Consider the following 11280-nt stretch of genomic DNA (forward strand, 5'->3'; position numbering starts at 1 on the left):
TCCACAGAGCCGTGCAGAGCACAGGGGCCTGCTCAGTTCCTGGGGGGAGCAGCACCCCTCCTTTCACTTCCCTACGAGGGGCAATAACCCCACGCCCAGGGCAGGCCACAGGGCCAGGCCCGCTCTGCCTCGCCTCTCTGCAGCTTCTCTCTGCCTGCAGAACAGCTCTGCCCACATCTTCCCTGCCTCTGCCTCTGTCACTGCAGTCACTCCTAGTCCCTGCGAGTCCCTCCCTCGCTCTGTGACAACACTGAAGGCGAGAGGCAGGGGCTGGAGGAGCAGAAGAAGCTGAAGCTGTGGGCGCACTCCCGGCTGTCTCTGACCATGCTGGCCCTCAGTGTACACACATGAGCAACACCAACCACACAGCAGAGACTATTCATCATGCCCAGTGGAAAAGCTGCTCTCTAGTGAAGCTTCTGCACTTGCACCACTCTGGGGCTCCCTGAAAAATATGAGGTCTCAAAATCTAACTCAAATCTGGATTCCATGTCCAAATTTTACTTCTTTCATGCTTAATATGCTTCTTGCTAGAAAAACCTCTTTCCCAGATGCTTCCTGCCTGTGGGAGAGCCTGAGAAGGAAGGAAGAAGGTGAACATATTCATGGGTTTGTGTGTGCTTGTGGGAGACTCTGCTGCTGCTGCTGCACATCTGTGCCTGTTTCTGGGAAAAGCCAGACCAGACTAGTCTTGGAAGCCCTCTTGTATTAAACCACAAAAGACCTGGCTGGATTTAACTCCCCTCATTCCAGTTCTGCCCTGGCCTTGCCTGTGTGTCAAGCACCGGGCCCTTTTCCAGCGCTCTGGTGATGCAGAAATAGGTCGCCGTGTCTGCAGCTGCTGGCGAGGGCACTTCCAGGGAGGGCTGGTTCCTGGAGGGGTCAGCAGAGGTGGTGACTCGTGTCTGGAAGGATGAAGTGCTGTGCTGGAGTCACGGGAAAGGATACTGCAACACCACAGGCTGCAGGTCTCTGCCTGGAGTCTGACAGATGCAGTCCCAAGGGCAGCTGCTGTCAGTGATGTGTTGTCGCAGATGGAGTGATGCTCCTCCCTCGTAAGAGAGAAGTTGCAATATGTTTATTGATATAAAACTGAGATTGAACAAAGTTTGACAGTAAATGTGACAGTGGTTTAATAAGATTCAATGACAAGATTCACCTGATTCTTACTACATAGAGGACAGGGTCAGACAGAACTGTCAGCGAGACCCACCCATCGAGTGATGACATTCCGACAGGACCCACTTGCTTTCTAAACTCCTCTCAGAGAGGAGTTCAGGTGGGGCTGGATCCAATCCTAGTCCCAGACTGGGTCAACGGTTTATTTCTAAAGGATTGTATGTGTGCACTCCATCCTTGATATCCCTTAGCTAAGATCTCAAACTTCCAGCACGCTCATTCCCAATGCACTTACCGAGTATCTGACATGAGAAGGATTCTCTCAGCCTCGAGGAGTTACCCTGAGCGGTGTCCCTCCCTCTGAGCCCAGGCACAGTCCACTCACTGACTCGGCACTGAGATGGGCCCTGACCCCTGTGAAGATGCTGCAGGGGACAGCAGGGGAGGAGGAAGCTGATGTTGTTCAGGCACAGCCCAAGTCTCTCTCACTGTGGTCCCTGCAGGGCACAGTAATAGACCGCACTGTCCCCCAGCTCCAGCCCCGTGACGATCAGCGTCCCAGAGCTCTGGTCAGCCTGGCAGGAAAATCTCTGGCGGGCAAAAGGGGCTGTGTGGCTGTAGGAGCCTCCCCGGCCCTTGCTCTGCAGCAAGTACTGCAGGGCTCCACCGGCACGCTGCCGATACCAGGCCACGTAGAGATAGGAGGCCTTGGAGCTGTAAGTGCATCGTAAGCTCCCACTATTCCCTGCTCGCCACCACACTGCAGACCTCGTCGCTTGGATCTCATCACCCTGAAGTGCACCTGAAACAAAAGCAGGGCTCTTCCATCACTGCTTTGCCTTCACTGGTGCAAGAAACTGGCCCTGAAAAGGGCCAGTGGAAGCTGGTAATGGTGTTGCTAAAGCCAAGGGCTTTGGGTGCCCCAGGGAAGAAGGGGACCAAGAGAAGGCAGAGAAGAGATACAGGCAGGCAGAGTGGCCAGCCTGGTTGGGTGACAGAAACGCATGGAACCACCACCTCAGCATAAAGCACTGCATTTGGGTCTGAGGAGATGGGAATCGGCCGTGCTGGGAAAGGAGCTCCTGCAGAAAGGCCAGGACCAGCTGCGGTGCCCAGTGATGGCCCCTCTCTGCTTGGGAAGACTCCTTACCCACCTCAGCACTCGTCGGCTGCAAACCTTGTGCAGCCTGTGCTGGGCCCAGCAGGTTTGTGTCAGAGGTTTGTCCCCATCTACCCCGAGCCACAAGGTGGGCAAGGACCGTGCCGTGAGCACGGCTCTGCCGTCCACTCCTCCCTTCTCTCTTGCAATGCCACGCTCGGAGCAGGCGAGTGGCTCTGGCAGCAGGTTTGTGTTAAAGCTCCGCTGGATTTCCTGTCCCCGTGCGAACGGCACAGAAGTAGCGGGCAGAGTCCCGGGGGCCCAGGGCACGCAGCGACAGCGACGACTCGGACCGGGAATTGTCCCGGAACACCGTTGCTCGACCCTGCACTGCTGCCCCGTACTGCTTTGTAGTACCCGAGGGGCTGCTGATGAAGGACACCCACTCGAGTCTGTCACCGGGTCTCTGACGGTACCAGAAAACGTGGTAATTGCCGAAGTCGAAGCCGGCCCCGCGGCAGGAGAGGAGCACGGAGTCCCCGGGCGCTCGCAGCCCTCCGCCGGCCTCCAGCAGCCTCAGCTGCGCCCACACCCCTGCGGACGGAGAGCGCAGGCAGCCGGGCAGGGCGCGCCCACGGCCCGAGGCCGTTCCCCCGCCGCCCCGGCAAAGCCCCCCGGGCCGGCACAGCGCCAGCCGCCACCCGCCTCTGTCCCGGCCAAGCCCCGCGCCCGGGCCAACGCCCGCCTGCCCTCCCCGGGGCTGAGCCGCGCCTGCTGCCGCCCGTCCGGCCCGAGCCGCGGCCCCAAAGCCGCCCTGGCCTCCGCCTCGGCCTCCGCCTCCTTCCGCAGCCCCGGGCTCGCTGCCCTCCCCGCCCGGCGCTCACCTGCCGGCCCCGCGGCCAAGGCCAAGGCCAGGAGCCACGGCCCCAGCCCGGGCGCCATCATGCCCTGCCGCGCCGGGGCCGGCCGGGGCCGCCGAGGAGCCGAGCGGAGCCGCGCTCGGGCCCGCTCCTGCCCGCCCCGCCGCCTCGGCCCCTCGCCGGGGCAGCGCCGACGCCTGTGCCCGCCCACAACAGCCCCGCCCCGGCGCCCCGGGGCCGCGGCCCCTTCGCGGCAGGAGCAGGGGGGGCGCGGGGAGGGCCGCGGGGCAGGGCCGGCGGCACAGCAGGAGCGCGGCGCCCCGGCACACGAAGGCTCCTGGCCCTTGGCTCCCAGCGCGGCTCCGGCGCTGGCCCGCCTGCTCGCCCTGCCGAGCCCTGCCCAAGGGGGTCGGCGCCTCGGCCGGGCGCAGCTGGGACCCTTGTGGCCCCGGCGCCGGCTCCGGCCCCAGCGCCAGGGACGGGCTGTCGGCCCGCACATCCCCTCGCAGGCCCCTCCCCGTGCCCCCAGCCCGCCCTGGCCTCACCCCCGGCCCTGCCCGCGGGCACCGGCGCACACCGGGGCTGTGCTGCCATCCAGAGGGACCGCGACAGCCGCAGAAGTGCCTGACAGGAGCCTCCTGCGCTTCAGCCAGGGGAAGAGCAACGTCCCGCCGCCGGCCAGGAACAAGCCCGTGCTCCAGGGCGGGCTGGGCGCTGCCCACATGCAAAACACATTCGCAGCAAAGGCCCCGAGGCTTCTGCTGGACAACAACTTGTCCAGGAGGCAGCGATGTGCCCCTGCGGCACAGAAGGTTCATGGTGGCCTGGCCTGCATCAGGCAAAGTCTGGCCAGCGGCTCAGGGAGCTGATCCTTCCCCTCTGCTCAGCACTGCTGAGCTCACCCCGGGACTACCGCCTCCACTTCTTGGCTCCCCACTACACGAGAGACTTGGGCAAAGAGGAGAGAGGCCAGCGAAGGCCACGAAGGGGCTCATGGGCTGGAGCACCTCTTCCAGGAGAGAGCTGCGACTGTTTACCCTGCAGAAGAGAAGGCTCAGGGCACATCCCAGCAGGAGCTGAAACACAGGAAGGGCGGGTGCAGGGTGTTGCTGTTAGCTCTGCCTCTTTGAACCTGCCTCTCCACGTGTCAGTGGCGCTCAGGTCGCAGAGACTAATACTGCAACACCGCAATTAGCCTGCCTCATTAAACCTGCCAATCCACATGTCAGTGGCGCTCAGATCGCAGACTAATGCTGCAGGAGGTTAAGACCTTCACGGGGACATCAGTACAAACACCAATATGATGGATACAAAATGTCCGTTTATTAAACTGTGTGTCTTACCTATATACATTCACTAAGTACCTCCTTCGTGGGTGTGCCCTTAACATTACAAGCCTATCCATCACCTTACCTCGTAACAAGGGGGACTACAGCTATTCCTTCTGTACATCGCGAGATCTTCCGAACACCACTCCCTACACTTCCCCCTCCCCATGCTTTATAACTTCATTATTCCTGATTGATTGTCATTATTGCGCTGTTCCAAGCGGTGATGAGCAAGACCCATATGTCAATCTAAGAACAAAACATTAACCTTCTTAAACAATCTACAAACTACAGCACTAATGCATGTAAAGGTGATACAAGTAGCAAGAAGCACACCACATATTCCAATAATTCCCCAAACGAGCCAATCCCAACTAAGCTAATTAGTAATCTAAATCCACACGTTGTCAAGCCACCCAAACCATTGTGGTTTTACAAAGGTGGCTGTGATGAAGACATAGCAAGATTCTGCCCCTGTATCCAGAGGAAAACAGATGCTTTCGCGGTGATGTTCTCGTGCCCGCTCTGTCCAATATCCTGCGTGAGTTGGCAACACGCAACCAAGGAGGGTGATCCACCACCAACGCTGTAACACAAAACTCCATCTTATGTTAGATCAGGTTTTACACACCGTGCGGGTATCCATTTGATTAGGCCGTCCTTTTCCACTGCTGTGTACCCACACCCAAACACCCTCAGTGACCACCCCGACTCCCAAGCTATCGCGCCTGGTTCCCTGATCTGGACCAAAGGATAGTTCTTCGTCGCCTGGGCTGGTATAAAATGTTTCCACAGGGGAGGTGTAGACTCATCGCCTCGAACAAAATGATTTAAGGTATACAAAGTGTGTCACAAAAGAGCCTGTTGGCAGTCTATGGGTATTGTCCCTCTATGACCTTCCCCCTCCCCAAGCTGTTGGAGCTTTGCTTTCAGGGTGTGATGTGCACGTTCCACTATCGCTTGTCCTTGGCTGTTATAAGGAAGGCCGTGTACTAATTTGATGTCCCACAATGCACACCATTCTTTTGTGCATCTAGCAATAAAACAAGGGCCGTTATGTGTTTTGATCTCTTGTGGCTTCCCTAACAAGGCGATAACGCCTTCCCAATGAACAATAACGTGTCTGGCTGTTTATTATGGTTACTATGAGATACTTATTTGGTTTTAACAATTCACATGTTGTTACATCAGTTTGCCATATCTGATTGGAAGAGAGACCCCGTGGATTGACACCTGCCTCCCACAGTGGGCCTTTTTGACAGTAGGGACAAAGTGCCACTATGTTTTTTGCTTGCGACAGAGAAATATGACATGTTTTCGCTAAGGCTTTTGCTCCAAGGTGTAAAAAGGCATGTAAACTCTTTGCGGCGTCCAATGACGACACACCCCGTGCCGCTTGGTCAGCCTTATGATTGGCTTCTACAATCGGACCTGGTAGGGATTGGTGACTATTCACATGTGTAATAAAGGCCTGCCCTATGCGCTGTTGTAGAGCTTCATAAAGTAAGGTCGACACTTCCATCTGCACAAATCCTACTGTTGCCATTTTGTGTACAAGTTTATAAACATATAAAGAGTCTGTAACAATATTAACAGGATTCTCTTCCTCTTGCTGGAGTGCCATTTGGACTGCTTTGGCCTCTAACCATTGTACAGATTTGTTAGTCTGAGTCCACATCCTCTTTTCTTTGTTTTGCAGCAGCACCTGCAACACTTATTTCAAGACTTTATGAATTAAGGGTTAGGGAAACTTCAAAAAATGCAGCATATTCAAAATAGTTCCACAGAAGGCTAGAAACAATACAGCAGTTACAGTTACGAGTTAAAAGAGTAGGCTAATTTCACTACTTTGAGGGATATGACTAAATACTACAGAAATAAACAATAAGGAAAATACGAAATAGCACACTTACCTAACGGGGTACTAACATTCAGATCTGCAGTTGCTGGGGAACCCTGGATGCAGCAAGAATTTAGAGTGCCCGTCCTCGCAAAGCGGAAATCCTACGCGACGCATCCATCCGTAGGTGAGGCATCCAACATCGCTGCAGGCAGGTCCAGCCTCCAAATCAAGAGGCCAAAATAACTGGCACTTTTCTTTGAGTGGAAAAATCTGATTTCATCCTCCTGTTGGGTTCCACCCAGAGCCTGGCCACCACTCAAGGGGGAAAACCAAGGGAGTTTCTAATAAGGTTAAACACTTGGGGTCCTGCTTCTTGATACTGCTAAACAAGGAACTTAAATACACACATCCTTATAGCATTTCATCCTTATTAATAACTACATTTTATCTAAGCTATATCTTTTACTGGTAACTAATAAGCCTATATATTTCATCAAGGAGTTACAATTACTGTTAGCATTTTTTCTTAAAAAGGTTGGCAACCATAGTGTGATTAAGGACAGAGATATTTTGTCCTATTGCAGTTGCAAGCATTACCCATACATTCTGCTTAAATGATCAGTTGAAGAGATCGTGAACTGTCGGCACAGGGGCATCCACAGCACCCACAGCCGGCTCCTGAGTGTCCACCAAAAGCTGCCTCTCACACCTCGGGTGTGGTCACACACAGCTTGCTGGTAACCACCGGGACTGTGACCTGTGAAAATACAAGCATAACCTCTTCCACGGGTTATTAAAGGATCTGGTCTTTCCCAATTACCACTTTCCAGGAGTTGAACCCTGCCCTGCACTTCTTGTTGATCTGGTATCTGCGACGAGAAGTGACACAATATTGGTGGCACCTTTCATGATCGGTTTGGCAAACATTTCTGGATGAGTAGTGACCATCTTGTGCATTTGGTGTGACAAAAAAAAATTCCATTCAATAATAACAAGAGGGTCACTAAGTGTTTCATCCCATTGAAACAGCAGAGCATAGGACTGCCCTGAAGGATTAAATAATATCAGTTGATACGAATGGCTGGGCACACCTCACGATGCTTGTCTTTCTGAGATGGCGTTAGCTACATGGTGGAGATCTTGTTTTGCTTTCTCTGTAAGTGCTCTGGGTGATGTCAGTGAAGGATCTCCTTGCAAAATCAAACAAGCTATGCAGATCATCATTGGTTAGGCCCAACAATGGCTGTATCCAATTTATAGCTCGTAACAGTTTCTGTAAATCATTTAAAGTCTTAACATCAGTTTTAAGTTCAACCTGTTGTGGGACAAGAGTCTGTTCACAAATTCTCCACTCCAGGTACTGCCATGGTGATGATCGCTGTACCTTTTCAGGTGCTAATTGTCACCTCATTTGAGATACTGAGTCTTTGGGTAAAGCAAGAGCCTTTTCCATGATCTCCTGTGTTTCTGCTGCTATAAGGATGTCATCCATATAATGATATATAACAGTCTGGGAGACCTGCATTGTGGGAGTATTCTTTATGCCTTATGGTAAAACAACCCAGTGGTACCATCTTGCAGGTTCACTGACATTGATACTGGGAACAGAAAAGGTAAATTTAGCTGCATCATCTGGATGCAAGGGAATGGTAAATACCAATCCTTTAGATCAATTATTACAAGATGCCAGTTTCAGGGACTCATTGTTGGGGAGGGCATTCCCGGCTGTAATGTACCCATATCCTCCATGGCATCATTAATGTGTCAGAGATCATGTAAAAGTCACCATTTACCACTTTTGTTTCAAATAATTAACACCAGTGAGTTCTAAGGTCTGGTGGTAGGTACGAGATGTCCTGCACTTAATTGTTCCTGAACTAAATCATCAAGGTGACACAACTGTTCCATTGGTGAGGGCCGCTGACCCACCCACATGGGTGATTCTGTTTTCCAGGTTAGTCTCAGGGTGGGTTTAGGGGTGGGTTGTGCTGCAGTGGCAATTAGGACAAATTTGATCCGATTTCAGTTCCCCATTGAGCCATATAGTCATGACCCCATGATGTAATAGGGGTTTCCAATATAAATGGAGGAATATTTGCTACCCAGTTTACTGGGCTCCTTACATGAATGAGATCTTTGCTTTGAAATGTTACAGCATGAGCACCAACCCTGAAAAGCACTCGCGTTACCGAAGCTCACAGATATTACAGTCACATCCGCACCAGTATGTAAAATGCCTGTCAGTTCAACAGATTCTTTGGCTTTAGTGAGGTTACTTTTTATCAGAGGTCGTCTTTGTCTCCCTGTCTGAGCTCAAAATGTTTGAGGAGTACGTGCTGATCCAAATCCTGAGTCACCCCAGCTGTAGTTAAATAAAGAAGCTGAGTAAGTCTGACCTCTGGTAAAACGAACAACCCCTGTAAGGTTGTAGATAATTTTTATGACAATACCCTTCTTGGACAGATGGTATAAAGGTGCGCTCTCCCTGCAGAGTATGCACCTAAATTCAAGACAATACAGAATTACTGCCTCCTGCTAGAGGAGATATTTCACCTGTGACACTTAAAACACTCAGCCCAAACAAACAGGCAGCACCAGTGACCCAGCAGGCGGGCACTAAGGTGCTCTGTCAGAGAACTCCACACTCCGCAGCTGCAGCTGGGCTGCGTCTCATGCACGCAAAACAATCACACAAGGAGGTCTCTTACACTTATTACTCACACAACATAAAATGATAAACACTGCAAACATCAAAACACTGTTAAGAATATATAAAGCCATTGCTTATTGATTATGTGGTCTTGGCAGACAAGGGACGTCGCATTCCAGCATCAGCACCTTCTGTATAAACTGCCGCTTCTGGCGTTGGAGGGGGGGGCTTGGGAAGGCCCAGGGCCGCCGCCGTCAACTCTGCACTTGCAGGCCAATCACCCTCTTGATCACGCGCTGTTCTCGCGGTAGCATCGTCTCGCGGTTCAGTACTTTTCCACAGTTTAGTGTTGCAGCTGTCTGTTGTTTTTCCCTGCCACCTTGGCATAACTCAACAGCCTCTTATCTTTCTTCCAAGGCCTGTTTTTCATCAAAGCCTAGCACTTTCTCACAGGCTGTGCAAGGTTGACAGGCCAATGCCTCCCACATCTCCGCCCCCCAACGCTGCATGTCTGCCTTCCATTTTTCTGCTAGTTCTCCCCTACGCACCTCGGTTTCCCCCTCCCCATCGTCGGAGCTCACTGAGTGCTCCTCCAGGGGTCCGCCCCATCGTCAGAGCTTGCTGAGTGCTCTTCCGGGGTAGCTTTCATCATCACATTTGCCTGCTCCCAAGCCATTAAATGCTCCGGCTTTCCTAATTTCGCCTGCTCTGCTAACTCCACCTCTATTCGCAGCCAGAGCTCTGGCTTCATACAGTCTATCGGCTCTGCTAAAACGCCGAGCCTTATCAATCTTTGTAGCATTGCTTTTAATGTTCTCGACTTCATAGAAGTCTTATTTTGTTTACCCCATCTTTTCAGTACCTTAACTGTGACATCTATGGCACGCCGCGGAGTCTCTCGTCCTGCATAGAGCTCCTCACCTCCTGCTGTGCACCGCCGACTGCCACAGCTTATCTTTTCCCAAAATCATGTCGTAAATCACGTCGGGGTCACCATTTGTTGCTGTTAGCTCTGCCTCTTTGAACCTGCCTCTCCACGTGTCAGTGGCGCTCAGGTTGCAGAGACTAATACTGCAACACCGCAATTAGCCTGCCTCATTAAACCTGCCAATCCACATGTCAGTGGCGCTCAGATCACAGACTAATGCTGCAGGAGGTTAAGACCTTCACGGGGACATCAGTACAAACACCAATATGATGGATACAAAATGTCCGTTTATTGAACTGTGTATCTTACCTATATACACTCACCAAGTACCTCCTTCGTGGGTGTGTCCTTAACATTACAAGCCTATCCATCACCTTACCTCGTAACAAGGGAGGGCTACAGCTATTCCTTCCGTACATCGCGAGATCTTCCGAACGCCACTCCCTACACAGGGAAGGCCAGGCCAAGCTCTTTTCAGTGGTGCCCAGTGACAGGGCAAGGGACAATGTGCAGCCTGATGTGACCCTACTTCACTCTCAGGGTGACCAAGCACTGGCACAGGTTGCCCAGAGAGCTTGGTGGGTGGCCATGCTTGGAGGGGTTGACAAGCTGTCTGGAGATGGGCCTGGGCAACGGGCTGTAGGTGGCCCGGCTTGAGCAGGGTCTTGGGCCAGATGAATTCCTGAGGTGGCTTCCAACCTCCACCTTTCTGTGATTCTGGGAAAGACTCACAGGCACATTCAGGGCTTTGTGGGTCATATGGGCCAGGGCAAAGGGGAAGACTGAAATTCAGACTTTGCTCCTCCCCTGATGACTTCCAGAAACAGCTTTTTATGAGAATGTTCAGGAAAACTCAGTGTCCTCTTCTGGCTACAAGTATCAGTGCTGGAACTGAAGAGAGAAATGCACAAGTGATACAAATGTAACATGGGTGGGTAAAAAAGTAGCACACAGAGGACTCAGGAGAGCTCTTCAGCTTGGGCATGTTTGCTGTATTTCTGGTGTTTAGTCTTCTGTTGGGTCTTAGAGTTGTTCTCTGAAGGTGCAGACCCAGGTCCCTGCACATGTGACAGGGTTGTACAACCCCGTAGCCAAACCCAGAGCCTGGCTTTGGAAGGATGAGCAAGAACATGCAGCCCCATTGGCCCAGGTGACTGGCTGCTTCCTGGAGACAGAGAGGCCAACTGCTGGCCACAGCCTGGTGCTGGGGGCAGGGCTCCTGGAGACAGTGCAGGGGATGGGATGCAATTCCATTGGGAAATGAGTGGCAGAGGCCCTCCCTTTGTCCCTCACGGCCACCCAAAGGCCCCTGACAGGGAATTGCAGGGGTACATGGAACACGTTGGCAGTGCATGGGGTGAGGAGGAGAGACTAGAGGTCTTCCCCCTAAGCAGGAAACAAGAGGACTCCCAAAGCTTTTCCAGCCCCCTAAGCTGCCTCTTAAAAGCTCTGG

At 52.7% G+C, this 11280-nt stretch overlaps 1 long non-coding RNA gene and 1 gene segment (V, D, J or C); both read right to left on the bottom strand.

Annotated features, from left to right (window-relative positions):
* Positions 1-1701: 1701 nt before the first annotated feature.
* Positions 1702-3160, bottom strand: LOC141953705 (Ig heavy chain V region C3-like). The segment is given in 2 exon segments: positions 1702-2812; positions 3103-3160. Coding segments are annotated over 2 exon segments (399 nt in total).
* A 1221-nt stretch (positions 3161-4381) lies between these two features.
* On the bottom strand, positions 4382-10508 carry LOC141953722 (uncharacterized). The gene is made up of 2 exons (XR_012631975.1): positions 9762-10508; positions 4382-8749 (listed from the first exon to the last, which is right to left on the bottom strand). It is a non-coding gene; the product is annotated as an uncharacterized LOC141953722 (long non-coding RNA).
* Between the last annotated feature and the right edge of the window lie 772 nt (positions 10509-11280).

This window comes from Strix uralensis, chromosome 22, assembly GCF_047716275.1.
Source record: "Strix uralensis isolate ZFMK-TIS-50842 chromosome 22, bStrUra1, whole genome shotgun sequence".
Taxonomy (NCBI): domain Eukaryota; kingdom Metazoa; phylum Chordata; class Aves; order Strigiformes; family Strigidae; genus Strix; species Strix uralensis.